Source organism: Nomascus leucogenys, chromosome 19, assembly GCF_006542625.1.
Source record: "Nomascus leucogenys isolate Asia chromosome 19, Asia_NLE_v1, whole genome shotgun sequence".
Taxonomy (NCBI): Eukaryota; Metazoa; Chordata; class Mammalia; order Primates; family Hylobatidae; genus Nomascus; species Nomascus leucogenys.
Genome location: NC_044399.1, coordinates 19861583 through 19885211, shown reverse-complemented (window position 1 = coordinate 19885211; position 23629 = coordinate 19861583). Strand labels below are relative to the sequence as shown.

At 38.1% G+C, this 23629-nt stretch overlaps 1 protein-coding gene across 9 annotated transcripts in view; it reads left to right on the top strand.

Moving 5' to 3' along the window:
• Nucleotides 1-23629, top strand: part of PUM2 (pumilio RNA binding family member 2) — a 103300-nt gene that overhangs the window by 5728 nt on the left and 73943 nt on the right. For 5 of the 9 annotated variants that reach the window (XM_030799279.1, XM_003275980.4, XM_030799273.1 and 2 more), the window contains exon 2: nt 17288-17356. In XM_030799279.1, the coding sequence (XP_030655139.1) occupies nt 17306-17356 (51 nt within the window). In that variant the 5' untranslated portion in view covers nt 17288-17305. Of the gene's footprint in view, nt 1-12717; nt 12939-17285; nt 17357-18290; nt 18416-19564; nt 19639-23629 lie in introns of those variants that run through there. The other 4 variants (XM_030799276.1, XM_030799280.1, XM_030799274.1 and 1 more) reach the window with 4 other exon arrangements.

Below are 23629 nucleotides of genomic sequence, written 5' to 3'. Positions count from 1 at the left end.
CCGTGGAATCTTAAAATATTATAGAAGTTAATTTAGTCCCGAGATGGGTGAAGTGGCATTCAACCAGAGGGATTAATAGCTGTAGTAATCCTGATATGGGAGAATGACAGAGTTTAAGGTACAGTTATAGGGAGGAGGATGACAAAAGAGAGATAGGTAGAAGCCCACCAGATTGAAGTCTTTTATCTAATATGGACAGTCCAGGATTATAATTTAGGAAGATTTAGACAATCATGGTGTCCTTGAAAGCCTTAGAGAATTACTATGTAGTTAGTTTTCCTGGATTATATTAGGAGTTAGGTATTTGACTTTTCCTTGAGGAACTGACTATAAGAAAGACTATGAGGCTGGGCGCCTAACACTTTGGGAGGCCGTAGCAGGTCGATTGCTTGAGCTAAGGCATTTGAGACCAGCCTGGGCAACGTGGTGAAACCCCATCTCTACAAGAAATGCAAAAATTAGCTGGGCATGGTGGTTCGCGTCTGTAGTCCCAGCTACTTGGGAGGCTGAGGCGTGAGGATCTCTTGATCCCAAGAGGCAGAGATTGCAGTGAGCCAAGATCGAGCCACTGCACTGCAGCATGGGCAACAGAGTGAGGCCCTGTCTCAAAAAATAAAGTAAAATAATACTATGAAACTTTATATCTGTTAACGGTAATGTTGAAGATATTTTCTATTACAACTCTGTTGCCTCAATAATGCTCCATCTAAGAAATTGCCTTTTTTTTTTCTTTGATACTGGGGTGAGGGCGGGTGTCTCACTCTGTTGCCCAGGCTGGAGTGCGGTGGTGCAGTCACTGCTCACTGCAGCCTCAACTGCCCAGTCTCAAGCAGTTCTCTGACTTCAGCCTCCTGAGGAGCTGGCATTACAGGCACACAACATCATACCCAACTAGTTATTTTTTTATTATTTGTAGAGGCGAGGTCTCACTATGTTGCCTTGGCTAGTCTCGAATTTGTTGCCCCAGGTGGTCTCGAATTCCTAGACTAAAGCAATCCTCCTGTCTTGGCCTCCTAAAGTGCTGGGATTACAGGTCCAAGCCACCATGCCAACAGAAATTTCTTTTAAAGCTTAGTGTTAGGAATAAGGTTGCATCCAAGGGGTTGGTATGATTTCTTTCTCTGGATAATGAGAATCATACATACCCACTGTTTGTACAATTACTAGCACAACTGGTTAGCATTAAACTTACTAGTTTATTTGCTATTTTATTTAATAAATTAGTTATTTTAGAAACTTTTTTTTTTTAAATTCGAGGCAGGGTCTCTGTCACCCAGGCTGGACTGCAGTGGTGTCACCCAGGCTGGAGTGCAGTGGTGTGAACATGACCCACTGCAGCCTTGACCTCCCTGGCTTTAGTGATCCTCCCACCTCAGCCTCTTGAGTAGCTGGGACCACAGGCATGTACCAGTACACCCAGCTAATTTTTTTGTTTGTTTGTTATATTGTGTATTTCCTTTAAGATAGTCTGCCGTTTTCCAAACATTTGCTTAAGTGAATAAAGTAAGTTTATTTAAATTATACTCAATATATATTTTTTTTAAACACAGACTCTTTTAAAAATATATAATTTAGCTGGGCATAGTGTGGCACTACTGTAACCCTAGAGGTTGAGGCAGGAGGATTGCTTGAGCCCAGGTTTGGAGGCTATGAAGGCACCACTGCACTCTAGCCTGGGTGACAGAGTAAGACCTTGTCTATAAATATATATATGATTTAATACTTAATCCTTGAAACTAACACAGATTTGGTTTCTCTCCATACATTTCTACCTAGATGTTTGGTGGTGTTTTTGATGTAATAACTTGCCTTTTTAAAACTTAAGTATCTAGGAAATTGGCTTGGTTATTTCATCTCACTTTAAAGGTGACCAATTCAAAGCTTGTTCTTGATTACTTGAGGAACTTTAAAAACCGCAATTCATACTAATCACCTAAATGATTCCTTTTACTTCAAAGATTTATACAATTCATATATATTTCTTAGACTATTCATAAGTCATAATAAACTAAATATATTTTAAAACTTTTAACCATAAGTTAGGGTTTTCCTAGACAAAAATTAAATCTCTATCCTACCCAGTCTTATGAGAAAATTGAATATATTTCATACCTCACATTCATTTTTCTTTAAGTTGTCTTGCAAATGACTAGAAACACTACATAAAATGTATTTGTGTTAACATTTACAGAAAAGTTATGGTAATACTGGTTTAAGGTTAAACAGTTTTAATTGTAGAATTTCTTGGAGCCAGTAACAGAAGGAAGGAAAGATTGAACATGTACTCAGAGCTTGCAAAGGAGCAAGTGGGTGCTACTGAGCAGCATACCTGAAATGTATTGGACAAGGGACCACTTATTTCTGAGAACACTGAGTTGGTGAATAAGGAGCACACTTAGGAAAATTCCAAAGAAACTGCATTAAAGTCTGCTTCTTAAAATTGTTATTTTTCTCCAGTTGTCTCAGACCATGCATTCAGATTTCTTCCTTTAGTTCTCTGTTACAATTTAGTTAACATTTCTTTTTCTTTCTTTTTTTTTAAATTTATTTATTTATTTAATTTTTTTTTTTTGAGACAGTCTCACTCTGTTGCCCAGGCTGGAGTGTAGTGGCGCAGTCTCCACTCACTGCAACCACCACCTCCTGGGTTTAAGCGATTCTCCTGCCTCAGCCTCCCTAGTAGCTGGGATCGCAGGCACCTGCCACCACACCTGGCTAATTTTTGTATTTTAGTAGAGACGGCCTTTCACCATATTGGCCACGCTGGTCTCGAGCTCATGACCGCAAGTGATCCACCTGTCTCGGCCTCCCAAAGTGCTGGGATTGCAGGCGTGAGCAACCGTGCTAGGCCTTTAGTTAACATTTCTTAAGTTGTTTTTCCTTGGTGAGGTATTAATTCTAATTGATAGCATGTAACAATTGAAAATTACCAAGATAGCCATGTGAGACGAGTCTTCATTTGTTGGACTTTCAGCCTAGAACTAATAGGAACAAAAAGTAACACAATAACTTTTGTACTTTGATAGTTTCCAAACTGTAATGCAGTTAAGCTATATTTATATAGGACATTAAGAAATTTATTTTGCTAACCTCAGTAAGTCTTACAACATGGAGAAATACAAAGATAAAGCTAACACTACCTTCTCCTTTACCAAAGTTGAGTGAGATGTTTATTTTTTCATACTTCCCACAAACATACGTAGTCATACATTGCCTCCCTCCTTTTTTGAACAAAAATTGGATCATATCATACACATTAGGCAACTTGGTATTTTTACTTAATATCATGGACATTTTACATATAACTTTAATTACTTGTAATTTTTGTACTGGCTCATTGTTTTAATTTTTTTCTGTTGCTGAGTTTGGCTTATTGTTTTAATTTTGTACCACCATATAAGTGGTGCTGCAGTAAATTATATAGTTAATTCATTTGTGTTGGTGCTGTTTAAGGTAAATTTCCAGAATAGAAACTTCTGGGTCAAAATATTTTCTTTTTTTGTGGGGCAGGGGGCGGGGGGCAGTGTGGAGCGCAGGTAAGAGCTGTGGCCCCTGCTGTGTTGCTGGTCTTGAACTCCTGGACTCAAGCAATCCTCCTGCCTTGGCCAACCAAAATGTTGGGATTATAGGTGTGAGCCACTGTGCGCAGTACAAAGAATTTTATATTGATTTTTAAACAAATAAAAAGTTCAGTTTGATGTGTCATTAATACTCTAGAAAACACTTGCATTTCAATTTCATTTATTACCTCGCTTAATCTTTGCAACAGCCCTATGAGGGAGGCATTGTTTCCATTTGCAAATGGACAAATGAGATCGAGTTCATTTAGCTAGTTAGTGGCCTGGAACTATATTCTAGGTCTTTTGATTCTGATTTCTATTACACCATGATGAGTGATACTAACAATTTTTTAGTTGGGAAACTTCTAGGGTGTTTGTGGATGTATTCCTTAGCCATATGGTGATGTATGAGTGTTTCAACCCTATCTGCACAGGGAAAGCATCACCCGGAGAGCCTAAAAAATACTAATAAAAATCCGCCTGTCTTGCCGCCCAGACTCATTCAAGCCAGCCTTGGGTAGGTGGGACCTGAGCAACTAGTTTATAAAATCCTCCTACCTGGACTCTGATGTGTGTTGTAAGTGTTTGAGAACCAGTGATCTCAAAATTGGGGTGCTCCCATCCCTGAGGGGTACATGAAGAGTTTCCAAACTACATCTGTTAGTGCATTTAGTATTTTGGGAATCAGTTATCAGGTCCTCACCATATATGCACTGACAAAGGTAGAACTCTGATCCATCCCACATCTTACTGTTGTGTATTTTACCCAGGTAGTTAAACTTTGGCGCCAAAGAGTTAGCTTTCTTTTGTGATTAATCCTATCTTACATTGCTGTTGTAGTGAAACATAGCATTCTATAGAACTGGCATATTTTCACCTCCATTGGTATTTTCTGAATTCATATCAACAATAGTCTTGGATGACAGGAGTAATGACAGATTTTTTTTTAAACCAGTTCACTTGTTCCTTCCCTAACCTGTTAAAGAATACATTACAAAGCAAAGGACAATACTAAAATACTTTGAAAGCTAGAAATATATAAATCATGTTTATCACAGCATACTGTCAAATATATTGGCTTTAAATTAAATGTATAATTTAGTTGGCCCTGTTTTTTTTTTTTTTTTTACATTGAGGAATTTATCCAGAGCAGGATAGAACTAATCCAGATGAAATGACATTTATAAATACTTATCCTGTGTTTTTCTTTTATTTATTATTTTTTGAGATGGAGTTTCACTCATTGCCCAGGCTGGAGTACAGTGGCACAATCTCGGCTCACTGTAACCTCCGCCTTTCAGGTTCAAGTGATTCTCCTGCTTCAGCCTCCCGAGAGGCTGGGATTACAGGCGTGTGCCCCCACACTTGGCTAAGTTTTATATTTTTAGTAGAGACAGGGTTTCACCATGTCTGCTAGGCTGGTCTTGAACTCCTGACCTCAGGTGGTCCACCTGCCTCGGCCTCCCAAAGTGCTGGGCTTACAGGCATGAGCCAGCATGCCTGGCCTGCTTTTCTTTTTTCTTTTAAATCAGATGGTGAGAGAATATTTACATCTACAAACTGGGGTTTGCTTTTTAAAAACCTGGTGTATTAAAAGTAAGGCTAAAGATATTTACTATAGTAGGCATTGAGTGTACACATACATTCTTTTATATTGCTTCTAAAATGGTTGGAAGCTTACAAACAAGACTAAAATGAAAATATTTTTCTTTTAAGTGATGCTTAGTTTAGATGTTTTATTGTACTTTTTTTTTTTTTCTCTTGAGATGGGTTAACCCTGGTCATTTTCCCACTCCTGGTCTCAAGTGATTCTTGCCACCTCAATCTCACAAGTAGCTGAGATTACAGATATGTACCACCTTGCATGCAGAATTACATAACTGTAATTTATTTGCAAGTCATGATACAAATTCTGCATGTAAGTATATTTAATTTAGGAAAAATCTAGTCTTGCTCAGACATTGTAGTAAACATTTTTTTGAAATAAGCTATAGAAATAACTTATTTTTTAGTGCTTAGACGTGGCATATTATTAACTAATTTATTAAATATTTGGGTCCTACCGTATATAAAGCCATTGATTTCCAAGTTAACATGACTATAAGAACTATATAAGTGTGTGATTTTATCATGTATATATTTTAAATATTTCTAAAGATATAACTAGTGTGTGGAAAACATTCTAGGAGTTAAGAACTGTAAAATGCAATGTAAAAATCATGCATATCCTTTTTCTAGGTGTGACCACTATTAATGGTTAAGTGTGACTTATGCTTGCATCCTGTTTTTACAAAACTAGGATGATAGGAGCATAGATTGGTTTTCACTTTGCCTTTTCATGTAATAACCTGGAATATTTGTATTGTATCATTTCCCTTCCCTATTACTATATCCTTAGTATTCGTTTGACTTCCCTCATAACTAGTAACATTTCATGGAACACTTGTATAAGCAGAACAGTTGATGAGATTGTGTGGGATTTTTTTCTTTCCTAGTTCTGATTTAGAGAAGTTTTAAAATTTAGTGGGCAAGATATATTAGTAATACTGCAACATACCAATTAAATTCTGTGGGAATTAAGAGAAAGATTGTTTGGGGTCAGCTTTAGGGAAAGCTGCATTTGAGCCAAACTTTGAGGAATTTGTGGGATTTGCGCATGAAGGGATAAATGGTAAATGATTGTCCAGGTGTTTTTTTTGTTTTGTTTTTTGAGACAGAGTCTTGCTCTGTCGCCCAGGCTGGAGTGCAGTGGCGCAGTCTCGGCTCACTGCAACCTCCGCCTCCCGGGTTCGAGTGATTCTCTTTCCTCAGCCTCCTGAGTAGCTGAGATTACAGGCACACGCTGCCACACCTGGCTAATTTTTATGTTTGTAGTAGAGACAGGGTTTTACCATGTTGGCCAGGCTGGTCTCGAATTCCTGAGCTCGGGTGATCCACCTGCCTCGGCCTCCCAAAGTGCTGGGATTACAGGCATGAGCCACCACGCCTTTTAGAGAGTAGTGTAATTGGCATTAGCTTGAGTGATGGCTTATGCTTGGTTGGTGTGGGAAAGAGCATGGGCTTTTTGAAATTTTGATAGTATTATGTTCTCTACCATTTTAGTAGCTTTGTATATTAGGGTAGGGAAATTGTGGCCAATTTCCCTGTTTGCAAAGTAATGATGCAGTATTGACTTTGCTAGATTATAGTGAGAATTATATATAATGTGCCTGGTACAATCTGTGGCATAAAATGGGGTGCTCAATAAAATTTCTGTTGTTATTCTCTTTGGGGGAAGGTTATCTGATTAAAAATTAGTCTCCAAAATTTGTACCCATTTGGAAATCAGTTTTTAGGAAAATTTTTTCATACACTAGACAAAAGTATGGTTGAGGAAGTAATAAGCCAAATTAAGTTCATATGAAGGCTTGGACCCTAAGTGAATTAAAAACTTCAGTTTATAAATGTTTTAAAAATATTTTTGTCCAAATTGTGTAACTGACCTTCAAGGCCCAGCTTAAATACCACCTGCTTTATGTGGCTTTCTGTCAGACTGCTATATGTATTTTATTAAACTTTATTTTTTTCTAACCACCTGGCCTTTTCATTTATTAAACTTTATTATGGAAGCTTTCAAACATGTAGAGAATAGTAAGTATTGTGAACCCTTGATAGCTACCATCCTTGTTCAACATTGTGTGAAATCTTATTTATACCCATATTTTACTTTTTGAAGGAGTATTTCAAAGTAAATCCCAAACAATATGCCATTTCAAGCATAAATGCTCTTACTGATGAGGACTTAGAAAAAACAAACCCAGTCCTCTTGCTAGTATCATAACTAATAGAATTCCTTACTGTTATCTAATACTCATTCTATATTTGAGTTTCCCTGATTTTTCTCAAAAAAGTCTTTATAGTTGGTTTGTGAGAAGTAGGATTCAAACAAGCCTTACACAGTTGTTTTTTTTTTTTTGACATTTAGGCCTATACCACAGTCTATGTAATCTGCTTCCCCCCTTCAAAATTGTGTGTCATAAATATGTATTTAGATCAGTAGTTTTATTATAATATTAGACAGATTGAAACTTAGTGTTTTTTGAAGGCAATTCTTCATATGTAGTGGTACTGTTTCATATTACGAGTCATATAATGTCTTACTCCACTATTAGGATGATGTCACATTTTAAATCACAGAAAATAATTTAGGAATACTAGGCCAGGTGTGGTGACTTATGCCTGTAATCCCAGCACTTTGGGAGGCCGAGGTGGAAGGATTACGTGAACTCACGAGTTCCAGATCAGCCTGGGAAACATAGTGAGACCCCGTCTGTACCCCCCCCACACACAGACAAATTAGCAACATAGTGAGACCCCGTCTGTACCACACACACACACACACACACACACACACACACACACACACAAATTAGCCAGGCCTGGTGGCACCCGTGGTCCCAGTTACTCAGAAGGCGGAGTTGGGAGGTTCCCTTGAGCCTGGGAGGTCAAGGCTGCAGTGAACCCTGATTACGTCACTGTGCTCCATCTTGGGCAACAGAGCAAGACCCTGTCTCTTTAAAAAAAAAAAAAAAAATTATAATATATCTTTAACTTTAGAACCACTTTTTAGGCCAGGCACATTTGCTCATTCCTGTAATGCTAGCATTTTGGGAGGCCAAGGCAAGGTGCAGATCACTTGAGTTCAGGAGTTCAAGACCAGCCTGGGCAATATGGCAAAACCCTGTCTCTACAAAAAATACAAAAATTAGTTGGGCATAGTGGTATGCATTTGTAGTCCCAGCTCCTGAGGATACTGAGTAGAAGGATCACTAGCCCAGGAGGGCAAGGCTGTAGTAAGCCATAATCAATGCCACTGCACTCCAGCCTGGGCAATAGTGAGACCCTGACTCAAAAAAAAAAAAAAAAAAAAAAAAAAAAAACACTTTTTGTGTTATGTAAACAGTTTTTTAAAGTTTGTCATCTTCATTTCCATCTAAATTATTTGACCTGCTTCTCTCAGACAATACCTAAAGCATCAAAACCCAGCATAGATTGAGGCTGTTTAGTGTGTAGATCTTCTCTAAGTAGTATATTTTTCAAAATAAGTCAACTTTTCTTCAGCAGTATTTTGATTCTACAAATAAGTCAGTTGAGAGGATGCCTTATAAGAGGAGAGACTTTTGTAAGAACCCAAATATATGGTGTTTCCCCTTTCAGATAATTTTAATGGAACAAAAATCTTATGTTTGCACATATATAGGTTTGTCTAAATGATGGGGTTGGAATAAAACATTTAATTAAAAGATTTGAGCTTTGAGCTAATAGGGTCTTTGAAGGAGATTTTTGGCTTCTGTAAGTCTGTACGTTGACAACACTAATTTTTATGCCAAATTTAATTCAAAACATAAAACTTGACTTTTCCATATTGTAATTGAGTCAGTAATACTATTCTTTGTTATAGAGTTTTTTTGCCTTGCTAGTAAAGCAAGCAGAGGTAACTCCCCCACGAAAGTATTTGGACAAACTAGAAAACAGACTGTTGATGTAGCTCTTGGTTGACCCACTAGCTAAGTGACTTGTTCATCGTCACTGAAAAACTGTATGATTCAATTTATGCCCTCAGAAAAATAAGAAATTACCAAGAGTTGGTTTGAATAGTAGAAACTTTGTTAAATCTTTGAAGGCTAATGGTCTCCTATAAATACCTAAACCTGGATTTAGATTTACTTTTGTCATGTGAATGAGAAAAGGCATTGCTAAACAAAAAAAAATTTGTTGGCAGATTTGCAATTAAGTGATTTAATTTGCTGAGCAGAAGAAAGTATTCTTTGGGAATTCAGCACTTGTTTGTTTGCCGTAGATAGCACTGATGTTCAACGATTATGTTCATTAAAATCAGTCCATCTGGGTGCAGTGGCTCACACCTTTAATGCTAGCACTTTGAGGGGCTGAGGCAGGAGGATTGCTTGAGCCCAGGAGTTTGAGACCAGCCTAGGCAACATAGGGAGACCCCTGTCTCTACAAAAAAATACAAAAATTAGCTGGGGGTGGTGGCCTGTACCTTTAGTCCCAGATACTCCCAGAGACTGAGGTGAGAGGATGCAGAGAGCTGTGATTGCACCACTGTACTCTAGCTTGGGTGATAGAGTGAGACCTTGTCTCAAAAAAAAAACAAAACAGTCCAAGGAGGATGATTACGGAGAATATGTCCTAAGAAGCTTAAGTCACTCTGTGTATTGACTTATTTGTGACTCAACTAGGTTTTTATGTAATTTTGTTGTCTTTGTAATTGATGCAAAAGGAAGGTATCCAGGCTGTAGGTGACAGACTTGGAGAAGTAGTGCCCGTGTGAAGTTGCAATCATTAGTCATTTTGTGTTGGTAAATGTCTTCAGCAGTACAAAAAGTCTAAGCGAAAGCCTTGTTCATTGTCCTTATGTTAAAATAAGCATTGTATATTAATATATGAAGACATATAAATACTTAGTCACTATCCAGATACTGATTGATTTTATGATTGGAATTCACATTTCATAAAATATGGTTTTTTTCATTCATTAAATGTTGAACATTTACATAGCTAAGACAGTCACTAATCCCTTTGACCCCAGAGGTTAATTTCTACTATGGGGTTAATTTATAATTACAAGATTATAAAAGTGTCATTAGTACCATGTGGCAGTAGAGTGCTTTAATACCATTTATTGTATCTCCAAATGCTTTCCCCACCCTATTTTTAATGGTAGGCATATGGCAAGAAATTGAACCAGATATCCAGGAAGAAATAATATTTTTAATTTAAAAAAATTTTTTGAGACAGAGTCTTGCTTTGTCACCCAAGCTGGAGTGCAGTGGAGTGGACCATGGCTCACTGCAGTCTTGACCTCCCAGGCTCAAGCAGTCTTCCCACCTCAGCCTCCTGAGTAGCTGGGACTACAGGTGCATGTCACCATGCCTGGCTAATTTTTTTAAAAAAAGGTTTTTTTTGTAGAAGCAGGGTGTATTTAAAAATATCTGAGACTGGGTAATTTAGAAAGAAAAGACGTTGAATTGTCTCCTGGTTGTACAGGCTGTACAGAAAGCATAGTGGCTTCTACTTCTGGGGAGGCCTCGGGAAACTTAGAATCATGACAGAAGGTGAATGGAAAGCAGGCACCTCTTATGTGGCTGGAGCAGGAGGAAGAGAGAGGGGAAGGTGTTACATATTTTTAAACAACTAGATCTTAGAAAAACTATCACAAGAGTAGCACTGAGGGGATGGCAATAATCCATTCATGAGAACTCCACCCCCATGATCCAGTCACTTTCCACTAGGCCCCACCCCTAACACTGGGGTTTACATTTTGACATGAGATTTGGGTGGGAACACAGATCCAAACTATATCTCAGGGTCTCACTATGTTGCAAGGGCTGGTCTTGAACTCCTGGGCTCAAGTGATCTTTCTATATTGGCCACCCAAAGTGCTGAGATTACAGGCATGAACCATCATGCCTCGCCAAAACAAATACTTTCAATGATGTAAATGTCCTATATTAACGCATTTTCTTGCTTCTTTACACAAGCTATTTGTCAATTTTTTGGCTTTTGTTTTTTTTGTTGTTGTTGCTTTTTTTTTTTTTTTTTTTTTTCTTTGAGACAGGGTCTTACTCCGACCATGGCTCACTGCACCCTCAACCTCCCGGGCTCAAGCAATCCTCTCATCTCAGCCTCCCGGGTAGCTGAGACCACAGGTGTGCACCATAATGCCCAGCTAATTTTTTAATTTGTTGTAGAGCTAGGTCTCCCTATGTTGCCAAGGATGGTCTTGAATTCCTGGCCTCAAGCGATCCTCCCACCATAGCCTTATAATGTGTTAGGATTACAGGCATGAGCCACTGTGCTCAGTTGTTGACATTTTGGATTATGCACTAGTAAATAGGAAAACTATCACTGAGCTAAATCAAGTTGTTATTTGAGTGCTTCACCTATTTTTCCTCACATCATTAGTAATAATCTGCCTATTGAAAAATTAGCTAATATTGTTAAAGTTTAGAATGAGCAAAATAAGATACTGTCATTTCTTTTGCTAGGAAACAGTGATAACCTCAAAAATGACTTTTTAATTCAAATATAAGATTATACTGGGTCTTGGCCAAAGAAAAATTTCTGTCATATATTTTCTGTGTTGGTAAGTTCTCATTATTTATTAAAGAAAATAATATTGGAGATTTGAGCCTTAATAATGCAGACAAAAAAAATTGAAGATAGAATTTATACCCCAAGCAGTACATGGTGCCATACTCCTGAATACATTTTTTTTTCAAATAAACAGTGAAATAGTTTATAACCAGTTGCTAGTAGGTCCTATTGCTTGTTAGAAAAGATCTTTCCTCCCTAAGATTTAATCACTCGGATAAAGTCACTAAATTTAAGTCCAAATTCCAGCTTTTTTATTACCATCAGATGACACCAGCATTTGTAGCTGTTTAAGAGACAGCAGATTGACATACTTTAGAAATTTAGGAGTCCCACTTAGTAGCATATGGGCAACTGTCTCCCCATCCCTTCAACTTTATTATAGTCTACATGGTGAGTATTGCCTGAGAGTTGGAAAAGTTATTTGTCTCCCATTGTCATGCCCAGTTTCTCCTTCATTCTCTTTCTCGTAATTGAAATAAATAGTAACACCCTAAACTGAAAAGCTGAGCTTAAGTCATGCTGATGGGGGTGGGGTTTTTTTTTTAAGTCTCTTTACTCTAACTACCCTGATTATTGAAAGATAATAAAATCGCCTCCATTTAGATATGATCTGAAACCCGCATTCGTTTAAAAAAAAAAAAACAAAAAAACACACTCTAGTAGTATAAGTGAAAAAGTTGAAAGCAAAGCCTTAATGCTTAACTTTCAGTATACTCATATTTGGAAGTGCATTTTGTGTATTTGAGTTTTGGGGAGCAGTCAAGAGAGAAAGTGAACGAGAGCGGAGGTCTGCAAACTGTGGCCTGCAGGCCAAATCTGACCCATCACCTGTTTTTGCATGGCCTGCTGTATGGGAATGGTTTCTACATTTTTTAATTGTTGGAAAAAATTGTAAAAGAATAATTTGTGATACATGAAAACCACATGAAACTCAGATTTTACAGCTTATCAAGTTTTATTGGGACATATCTGTGCTCATTCATTTTGGTATTGTCTATAGGTGCTTTTGTGCTACCAAGGCATAGTTGAGTAGCTGCAGCAGAGATGATATGGCCTGCAAAGCCTAAAATGTTGACTCCTACACTAGGGGTATGATTTATCCCAACAGTAAGAATGGATTCAAAGAGCTAAGAGACCTCTCAAAATTATCCAGAGGTTCTTTAACTTACGTGACCTCATCTATTTGGACCACTGATAAAAACCTGAAAGTAAGCAAAAAAGGTAAAACTCTAGTGCTTACTTTGACTCTTGAGAAAAATTCATGTCTACTACTGATACTGTTTTTTTTTTTTCCTTTTTTTTTTTTTTTTTTCTGCTTTCGATACTGGTTTTAAGTTTCTTGGGTTTGCCCTTTCCCCACATTGACTACCTTCTTGGTAACCATGGCTCTTAGATTAGAAGTACTTATTGTTGTCTCTGCATAATTTTTCTCTTGGGGGGACAGCTTTAAGGCTACTGGCCGAAGCTCAGTCACTGAAATCTGAGGTTGGTCTTGTATTAAGGTCTGACCTAGCACTTTATTTTAGCTATTACGGATAACAGTAACCAAGGGATTGAATATTTCTCCTTAAAATTAGTTTGCATTTTCTTAGACATTTACTTTGTGAGAGTTAGGTCCATCTTTAAATTCCATTGGTAACTTTTACCTTTAGTAACTGAGCGCAGCACAGCTCCTGTTCCATACCGTGAGTGACCATGTGGCCACCAAGGACTCAAAAGTTTCTCATCCCCTACCCTTTCGTTCTTTCTATTCCCATTTCTCATCCCCTACCCTTTCATTCTTTCTATTCCCAAACAACGTGTTTCTTTTTTTTTTTTTTCCTCTCCCCAAGTTGTCTGAACCAAACCACGTTTCTGTGTGCCAGGGCTGTGTTGGCAAATCCCACTTCTGACACCAAATGTAAGGCTATAGGATAAAAATACAGTTTATCCTACTGTACCCTTACAACACAGAACACTTCTATGATCCCACATGTATTGCTTGATATGCTGTATCAAGCAATCAGTCCTGCAGCAAATTCTCCAGTGGACACCAGCTGGGCATCCTCTAACTCATTTCTGACCCTATCTCCCTGGAGAGAGCATCAGCTCCCACACGCAGATTGAGGGCTTGGGCCTATAAGACCTCCCCCCTACTTCAGATGCCAGTCGCAAGTCATAGGTTGTCACCTAGACTTCTGACTGACCAGCTGTATATCAGGTGTTCCTCTGATCTTCTTTGGTCAATTAATTTGCTAGAACAGTTCACAGAACTCAGGGAAACACATTACTTAAATTTACCCATTTATTATAAAAGATATTACAAAGAATACCGTTGAGAATAGCCAGATGGAAGGGATGCATTAGGATGACGTATGGGAGAATGGGGCAGGCCACTCTCCAGGAACCTCCAAGAGTTCAGCTATCTGTAAGCTCCCAGAACTCAGACCTTTTGGAATTTTGCAGAAGCCTCATCTCATTACACAGGCATTAAAATCCTTGGTGATCAATTAAGTTTTCAGTCCGTCTCTGGAAGCAGGAGGGGGGACTGAAAGTTCAAACTCTCTAATCAAAAGGATGGTTCCACTGGCAACCAGCCCCCAGTCAGTCAGCTCATTAGCATGCAGAAGACACTCATCACTCCAGTGATTCCAGGGGTTTTAGGAGCTTTTTGCCAGGAAATGGACAAAGGCCAAAAATACATTTTACAATATTACATTTTCAGCCTTTATTCTAAGGTGATATTTTCCACAGGTGTAAAGGTCTGGATTGGCACTCCTTTCAGCACTTTAAAATCTTGTCCTGTATGTTCTGGGCCCCGTTTTTTCTGGTCCAAGTTAGCAGTCATTCATATATCATTGTTCCTCTTTATGTAATATGTTGTTTTTTTTTTTTCCAGCGATCTTCAGGACTTTTTATCTTTGATTTTCAGGGTTTTTATAATGACTGTAGGTGTGGAATTTTTTTTATTGTTTATCTTTCCTCTGGTGTTCATGGGCCTTCTTGAATCTGTAAATTTGACTCTCACTAAATTTGGGGGAATTTCTGGCCATTGTTTTTTCAATATTTTTACCATCCTGTTCATTCCTGGAACTCCAGTTACATGTAAGTTATACTTTTTGGTATTGTTCCTGTGAAAATTATACACGGTAGGTCATTCTTGTAACACCCAACTAAATCACAATCTAGGGTCCAGAGGAAAAAGGCACTTGAGCACTTAACATCTGATCCAAAAATTAAATTTTCAACAAGCCCAGCTGTAGAAATGGCTCGCTGTAACCCTAAGACCTGTTTTACCTAGTAGCACCGGAAACAACTTGCCACTGCTCTGAGACTAGCTTCATCTAGTCAGAGCTTGCCAGTTCTCAAAAGCTGCTCTAGTACCAATCTGTCAAAACAGTCTGTAACGTTTCTCTGATAACTTCCAGCCTTCTCTTTGTTCTTCAGACATACCCAAGACCATCCAGTCTGTATATATATGCTCCAAATTACATTATTTTCCTTTCTTTTTCTTTTCTTTCTTTTCTTTTTTTTTTTTTTTTTTTTTTTTTTTTTGAGATGAGGGGGCTCTCGTTCTGTTACCCAGGCTGGAGTGCAGTGGTACGCTCATGGCTCATTGTAGCCTTCACTTCCTGGGCTCAAGTGATCCTCCCACCTCAGCCTCCCGAGTAGCTGTGGCTGTAGGCATGCCCTACCAAAACAGGCTAATTTTTGTATTTTTTTGTAGAGACATTGTTTTTGCCATATTGGTCATCCTATGACCAAATAGGACCATATGGAGAACATTAGGTCTTATCTTTTTTTTTTTTTTTCCTTGGAGACAGGGTCTTGTTCTGTCACCCAGGCTAGAGTGCAGTGGCACAATCGTGGTTTACTGCTGTAGCCTTGACCTTCCAGGCTCAAGTGATATTCCCACCTCAGCCTCCCAAGTAGCTGGGACCACAGGCATGCACCAATGTGCCAAGCTGATTTTTAAATTTCTTGTAAAAATGGAGTGTCGCCATGTTGCCCAGGCTGGTCTCTTAATTCCTGGGCTCAAGTAATCCACCCACCTTGGCCTCCCAAAGTGCTGGGATTATAGGCATGAGCCACTGCACCCAAATTGGATTCTTACTTCCTAAATACAACATTTTCAATTTAGAGGGGCATCTCTGTTTTATTTGCCTTTGACATTTTATAGGTCACTAAAGCTCTGTTCATTTTTTTTCCACTATTTTCCTATTCTTCAAATTAGGAATCTTGTTGATATATTTTCAAGTTCACTGACCCTTTCTTTTGTTGTTTTACAGTCTGCTAAGCGCATCCAGTGTAATTTTTAAATATTTTTTTCAGTTTCAGCATTGGTTATTTTTATAGTTTTTTTTCCTCTGTTGAAATTTTGCATTTGTTCATTCCTTAGGAGCATATTTTTCTTTATATCTTTGAACACAGCTATGGTAGTCTGCTAATTCTAACCTGGGTCATCTTGGAGTGGTTCTTTATTAATTGACTTTTTCCTTTAGGTCACATTTTCCTTTTTTCTCACCTGTCTAGTAATTAAAGATTATATTCCAGACTTCATGATTGATGTATTGAAGATGCTCTAGATTCTGTTGCTTCTTTGGAGAATATGGAGGTTGTGTGTTTGTGGTTTTTTTTGTTTGTTTGTTTGTTTTGAGGTGGAGTCTCACTGCGATGCCCAGGCTGGAGTGCAGTGGCACGATTTTGGCTCATTGTAACCTCTGCCTCCCAGGTTCAAGCAATTCTTCTGCCATCCAAGTAGCTGGGACTACAGACGCGTGCCACCGCACCCAGCTAATTTTTTTGTATTTTTGGTAGAGACGGGGTTTCACCATGTTGGCCAGGCTGGTCTCAAACTCCTGACCTCAAGTGATCGCCCACCTCAGTCTCCCAAAGCGCTGAGATTATAGTCATGAGCCACCACACCTAGCCAAATGTTGGGTTTTGTTGGGACTCAACCTCCAAATTTCTGTGACTTTTGTGGTGGTCAGCGGCAGAAACTTCTGCTCAATTCTTTTAGCCTTAATTGAGCTCCTTGGAGTCTGTCTCACATATGTGCAGTTCAGGCGTCATCTAAAAATCCCAGTGTAATTTATACACGGGACATGGCGTGTCCTCTCTGGGATTCCCTCTTACTTTCCAGCAGCTCTGGTTGCTGTAGACTCTGTCCTTTGGTTTCTTCAGGCCATTAAGGCTGAGTTCTTAAAGGAATTTAAGGACCCTACTTCCACATCTAGGCCTTCCCTCAGGCAGAAATGCCATTAAAAAAAAACAAAAAACAAAAAACCTTACTCTGTGCTACTCCTTTAAGTATAGACTATTCTCCCGTTTCTGGGCTTTGTTTTTCATTGCCTTCACGTAGTTGTTGGCACACAGAATAATTCAAGAACCCTTGACCTAATGTTTTTCTATAGGTTTTAAGGTAGATTGCTATCATAAACTGTGGGAAAACCTGTCTTCATACAGAAATCAGTGCTTCCCTTTCTCAGATCATGCTGATATTAGTCATAGCAGCAATATAATATAAAAATAGTTGAAGAAGTCTGTTTAAACATTTCTTTGTACTAATTTTTGTGTTTGTTATTCAACAGGTTTGATCTGTGGATGAAATGAATCATGATTTTCAAGCTCTTGCATTAGAATCTCGGGGAATGGGAGAGGTAAATGTTTACAAATACTAAGAACTTACACCTCACTTTATTTTGAGCCATTGGAACTTTTTTTTTTTTTTTCAATCATCACCCTTCCTGGAAATAGTGGTCATATCTTCCAAACTATATGGAGGGGTTTAAATTTCAGATTGTACAATTCTGCAATTCTGTTATGATTTTTGGCTTAAAAAAAAGCTTTTAGCAGTAATTTTTAGTGTGATTATTTGTGTCTAGGTGATATGATTGACTTGGTGAGATAATTTCTTGTATTTTGGTAATGAACTATAATTAGCTTTGCCCGAAAAAAAACTCTTTAGCTTTGTTCTGCTGTTTTATATATGTATGCCGTGTTTGCTTTAGCCATACTTATTTTACTGTTCTCCCTTCGAAAAATCTCTTGTTCACCCAAAACTGTTTACTTAACAAACTTCTAATCTTCTACAAGACTCGACTGGGATGTATCTATTGTCTAGTTGCTATCTGCCATATAATTAAGCCCTTCATCTGGCTTCTAGTTCTTTATACAGGCTTTTATTATATTGCTGGTTACAGTTTGTTTTACACTTGTCTCCCCTGTAAATTATTAGCTTTGAATGCCTAGCATAGTAGACACTTTGCATTTCTTAATGGATTTTATCATTCTCGTTAATCTATGATTTTCTTTGGAACACCAAAGTTAACGTCATCATTACATATTTTAAGGCATCAAATACTTAGTTTTTCATATAGCTGATGAATATTTAGAGAACTTTGATTATGGAAACTCTTCTGGTGACATCTATATTTTGTCATGTTCTGTATTACTAACATAGACTTTGATAATAGAAGATAACAGTGAACAGACTTAAGATGTGTAATTAACTGCTTGCTCCTGGAGATTATTTTACCTTGGTAGAATAGAGACCTTCATGAGACTCACTCCATCCAATGCTGTGCTCTTCAGATGCAGAAAAGAGTCCAAGTCTCTCCTTTGGGCCACAAGAGGGCACCCTGCAGCTAGCTAACCCTCCCCTTCTTCAGAACAGCGTTTTCCAAAGAGTATGTCATTTTCAGAGGACTGATTTAAGGGTGAGTTAAGGTGCTTAAGCTTAAGTATTGCCAAAATAAATTTGTTAGACCAGTGCATAAGGTAAAATTCTCAGCCCTAAGAAAAATTGAAGAAATTGAATTTTTTTTGTTAAACAAAATCTGTAGCTTCACTGCAGTGCAATATCTGGTTAGGCATTATTTATGCTATTGGCAAATAAGAGGCAGATGAAAAGGGCTTTTGTTCTTTCCTGGCCGCTAGTTTTCTTTGGTCTTTAAAAAGCAGAATAACATATATTAAAAGCAGGGTTGAACAGTGCTTCAACCTTCTTGTCTGTGACAAACTTGAACTTGCTGATAATTCTTTAAGAACAAGAGAGTCAGGCCGGGCGCGGTGGCTCACGCCTGTAATCCCAGCACTTTGGGAGGCTGAGGCGGGCGGATCACAAGGTCAGGAGATCGAGACCATCCTGGCTAACACGGTGAAACCCCGTCTCTACTAAAAATACAAAAAATTAGCCGGGCGTGGCAGCAGGTGCCTGTAGTCCCAGCTACTCGGGAGGCTGAGGCAGGAGAATGGCGTGAACCCGGGAGGTGGAGCTTGCAGTGAGCCAAGATCGCGCCACTGCACTCTGGCCTGGGGGACAAAGCGAGACTCCGTCTCAAAAAAAAAAAAAAAAAGAACAAGAGAGTCATACCCCTACATTAATGTTAGACTCCCTGTATCTCTTCTTAGATGTAAATTGTATATATATTTTCAAACTGGTGTTTTTTTCACTCTTTCTAAATAATATTTAATAATTCTAAAATTATCTTTGCAGATCAAAAAAATGTCATGATCTGAAACAGTAGTTGAAAGGGTTTAGTTATTTGGGGGAAAGAGTAGCTGGGTTGAATGGTATGTTACAAGAAAAAAGCTTAAATCCAGACTTTCTTACTGGACATGTCAGATATGCAGAGTAAAAGTGACCACGGTTTCCTGCTACCTGGTGGATAGCAGCATGTCAGTGTATCTGTAACCTTCATCCAGTAAAAATATATTTTAAAATAAGATGTTCTCATTAGTTTTATTTCTTAACAGTTTAAGCACTAACACTGTCACCTCAAAGAGATAGCTAAGAAAAACCTACTGAGATTTCTGTCTCTGGGTTCTCTCTCCCACAAGCCTTTCTATCTTTCCTCATCTCACAGGCAGCAAGGAACCTTCTGGGATTTCCTTCTTTGCCTGTCTCTCTCTCACCAGTCTTCTCCTCCTTTCCTGACAGGTGAGGTTTTTTTGTTTTTGTTATATCCCAGAATTCATTCATTGGAATAAATTAAAAGTTTCTGGCTCTTAAGTTTTCTAAAGATGCTTTTTTTAAAAAAAAATGCAAAACTCTTTTTAAAATAGATTACCCTTGTCTTGACTTTCTTTAAAAATAGTTTTTGCTTACTGTTGTCTTAAGTGTTGTAAATCTCTAATGTACAAAGTGTTGCATCTACATGTAGGACTAATTTCAGATTTACGGTGTTTTGTAGATCATGATGTCTTTACTGAGCCATCATCAGAAGGCATCCAGAAATAGGAGATTTGTATTCACATATTCATAAACTTACCCTCTCTGTTTTTACACTGATAGCATGTTTCTGTCGAAAGACATGCTGATTTGCATTATGTCATGTGGCTTAAAAAGAGCAAAACTAATCTATAGGAGATTGAACTGTGCTTTATTAGTATAAAGTCAGACACACTGCGTAGGCTCATACCTATTAGCTTCTCTAGGTTGTTGGAGCACATATAGCTGGGTTTCTGCTTATTTTTTAAATAACAGGAAAGAGGGCCCTGTCTGAAATTCTTCAAAAAATCCAGAATCTAACTTTAAATCACCGAATTAATGTCTTTTATTTTGAGAATATCTTTATAGCTTAGTATGATAAGCAGTGCTCTCTCCTGTCTTTCCAACACGATAATATATAAAGAAAGCATTAAAGAAAGCCTACGTGCTAAGATTCTATGTAGTGCGGTGAAGTGGAAGACTTACTAGGTAGGGGAGTAAGGAGACTTGTGTTTTCTCGTAGATCTCTCACTAGTGTTATGACCTTGAGTAAGACTGACTTTGAAAATAGTAATAAGAATAACCTTTTGTATGAATCACATACATCTCTGAAATGCTCTTGCTTTTATATAAGCTCTTAGGGATAACTGGAATGGAAACCAGCCATTTCAAATAGTGTTTAAATAGCTGATCATAGTTTGTCTACATAATCTCTATCTTAATTCTATCTTAAACTTTACCCACTGTAATAGGAAGAATATCATGATAATATTTTAAGCATTTTTATTTTTTCCTTATTCCCAGTGGTGATCTGATACTGGATTTTTTTTTTGTTTTGCTAGTCCATATCTCTAGAATAATACTTGAAATTTTCAGAAATCAAGATGAATTAAAATATGATTGAAAAGAGCTATCTTTTATGGTAGTTAAATGTGAAGAGAAGGGTCTTCGAATTAAGTAGATATGGGTTCAGATCTCATTGTTAACATTTACCAGCTTATATGTAACCTTGATCAGTTTTCCTCATGCAGAATGTGACTATAGTAGTAAACTGTTCTTCCTAAGTAGTGGGTTTTCATCATCCCCCTAGGATAGTCAAACTGACTCAAGAGAAGTCAAACAGCTATAGACAAAATCGTTGAAGTGAATAATATAGTATTTGAAATAATCAGTTGAATGTTGTGGGTCAGTAAGTTATGTTTGATAACAGTAAAAGATTCATACTGTTGGTAGTGAAGATACATAATATTTATTTATTTATTTATTTATTTATTTTATTTTATTTTATTTTTTTGAGATGGAGTCTCGCTCTGTCGCCTAGGCTGGAGTGCAGTGGCGCGATCTCGGCTCACTGCAGCCTCTACCTCCCAGGTTCAAGTGATTCTCCTGCCTCAGCCTCCCAAGTAGCTGGGACTACAGGCACGTGCCACTACGCCTGGCTAATTTTTTGTATTTTTAGTAGAGACGGGGTTTCACAGTGTTAGCCAGGATGATCTCAATTTCCTGACCTCGTGATCCGCCCTCTTCGGCCTCCCGAAGTGCTAGGATTACAGATGTGAGCCACCGCACCTGGCCCTAGATGTCATTCCGTGCAATTTATAGATGAGGAAACTGAGTCACAGAAAAGATTAATTAAAACTAGTCCAAGGCCACATAATAGTACTTGAAGAGCAGTTTGAACCCAGGGAAGTCGAGTGTTTACTACTTCCTGTTGGAAGTGATGACATTTAGTAATGTTTGCTGTTGATACCAAGGATTTGAAAAAATGAAAGTGTTAATATGTTTCATTAACAGAAAAGATTAAAGTCTGGAAAAGCACCATTTTTGTGTTCTGTGGAGTTACTTTGTGTTTTGTTCTCTGTGTTTCATTTGTTGTTGTTTGTTTGTTTTGTTTGTTTTTTGTTTTTTGTTTTGGAGATAGGATCTTGCTCTGTGGCCCAAGCTGGAGTGCAGTGGCATTGTCTCAACTTACTGCAACCTCTGACCCCTGGCCTAAAGTGATCCTCCCACATCAGCCTCCCCAGTGTCTGGGACTACAGGTGCACACCACCACACCTGGCTAATTTTTATATTTTTTGTAGAGACAGGGTTTCGCCACGTTGCCCAGGCTGGTCTTGAACTCCTGAGCTCAAGCGGTCTGCCTTCCTCAGCTAATTATAGCTCACGGCAGCCTCGACCTCCCAGGCTCATTCTATCCTCCCATCTCAGCTTCCTAAATAGCTGGGACTAGAGGTGCATGCCACCACACCCGGCTAATTTATTTTATATTTATTTATTTATAATTATTTTATTTTTTAAAAGAGACAGGGTCTGACAATGTTGGCCAGGCTGGTCTCTAGCTCCTGGGCTCAAACTATCTTCTCACCTCCCACAGTGCTGGGATTATAGACATGAGTCTCTGCTCCCTGTTACAACTTAGTTTTGAGGATCCGTTCTTACCTCTTTTGAACTTCCATTATAAGTAGAGTGACTTTACATTCTGATTTGCCCAGGACAGCTCAGATCTATATCTTCTCATGGCATAATTATTAATAGCATCTCTTTTCGCAGAAGTATCCCATTTGGGATGATAAATTATATAAATAACTTAATTTAAAACATAATTTACATTTTAAATCCTTTTAAGTCTTGGGATTATGTTTATTTGGTTGGTTTAGGGGTTTTCCATAACAATTTAAAAAGTCTGAAGTATAGGTATACTCATATAAATGCCTGAATGGGAGTTTATTTTATTTTATTTTTTTGATGCAGTATGCCTGGGTGCTGATTGATTTCTTTGGAAATGGAGAAAGCAAGCCATACATACTTTTGAAGGAAAAGACACTGTGTATTCACTCAAACATTGGAGTTAGGATAGAAGAGCAGATTGATAAGAAACACTGAGTTGCCTGACCTTCTTTTAGAGTTTGTGAAGTAGGGAACTAATATGAAGTGGTATTGGATAACCTACTTTATAGATCTTAATGGTTTCTTAATTTTGTTTTCTGTAATGTTGTATGGTTGCTATTTCTACTACAGTAAAAGACTCTCCAGGGGCAAATCTCCTATTTTTATTGCTGTTCTAATCAATGCATTGTTTAACCTTTTTTTTCCCTCTTTAACTGTGTTCTATCCTGAATTGTTGCCTTCCCCTACATTTAGTTCACTGTAACCTATTCTTAGTCACCAGCTAGTAGATCCCCTAAAAGTATTTGAATCAGTATCTAAACTGTCAGAGCAGTTTTTAGAATATCAGTGAAGGCCTTTGGTAGAGTGTTAATTTCAACTATTAAATTTTCCTGTGCATAAAAACTTCTAAATGTTTGAAAATGAAGATACTCATAGTATAGTGCTTGGCCATAGTAGACACACTTGGTAAGTGGTTTACAGACTCCCCCTGCTTCCCTGCCCAGATATACAATTTGCGGGGTTTTTTTTCCTTTTTTTTCTTTTTTCTTTTTCTTGAGACAGAGTCTCTCTCTCGCCAGGCTGGAGTGCAGTGGCACGATCTCGTCTCATTGCACCCTGGGCCTCCCAGATTCAAGCAGTTCTCTTGCCCAGCCTCCTGAGTAGCTGGGACTAGGTGCGTGCTGCAATTTGCATTTTAAAGGCACTCCCAGAACTTTAATCCCAAAAGACTTCAGAATAGTCTCAAAGTGGTGCTATTACTTTTACTACCTCATAAGAATAGTCTGTTTTAGCCACTTCTTTGTCTGTGATAAATGCTTTATTAATTGTTACA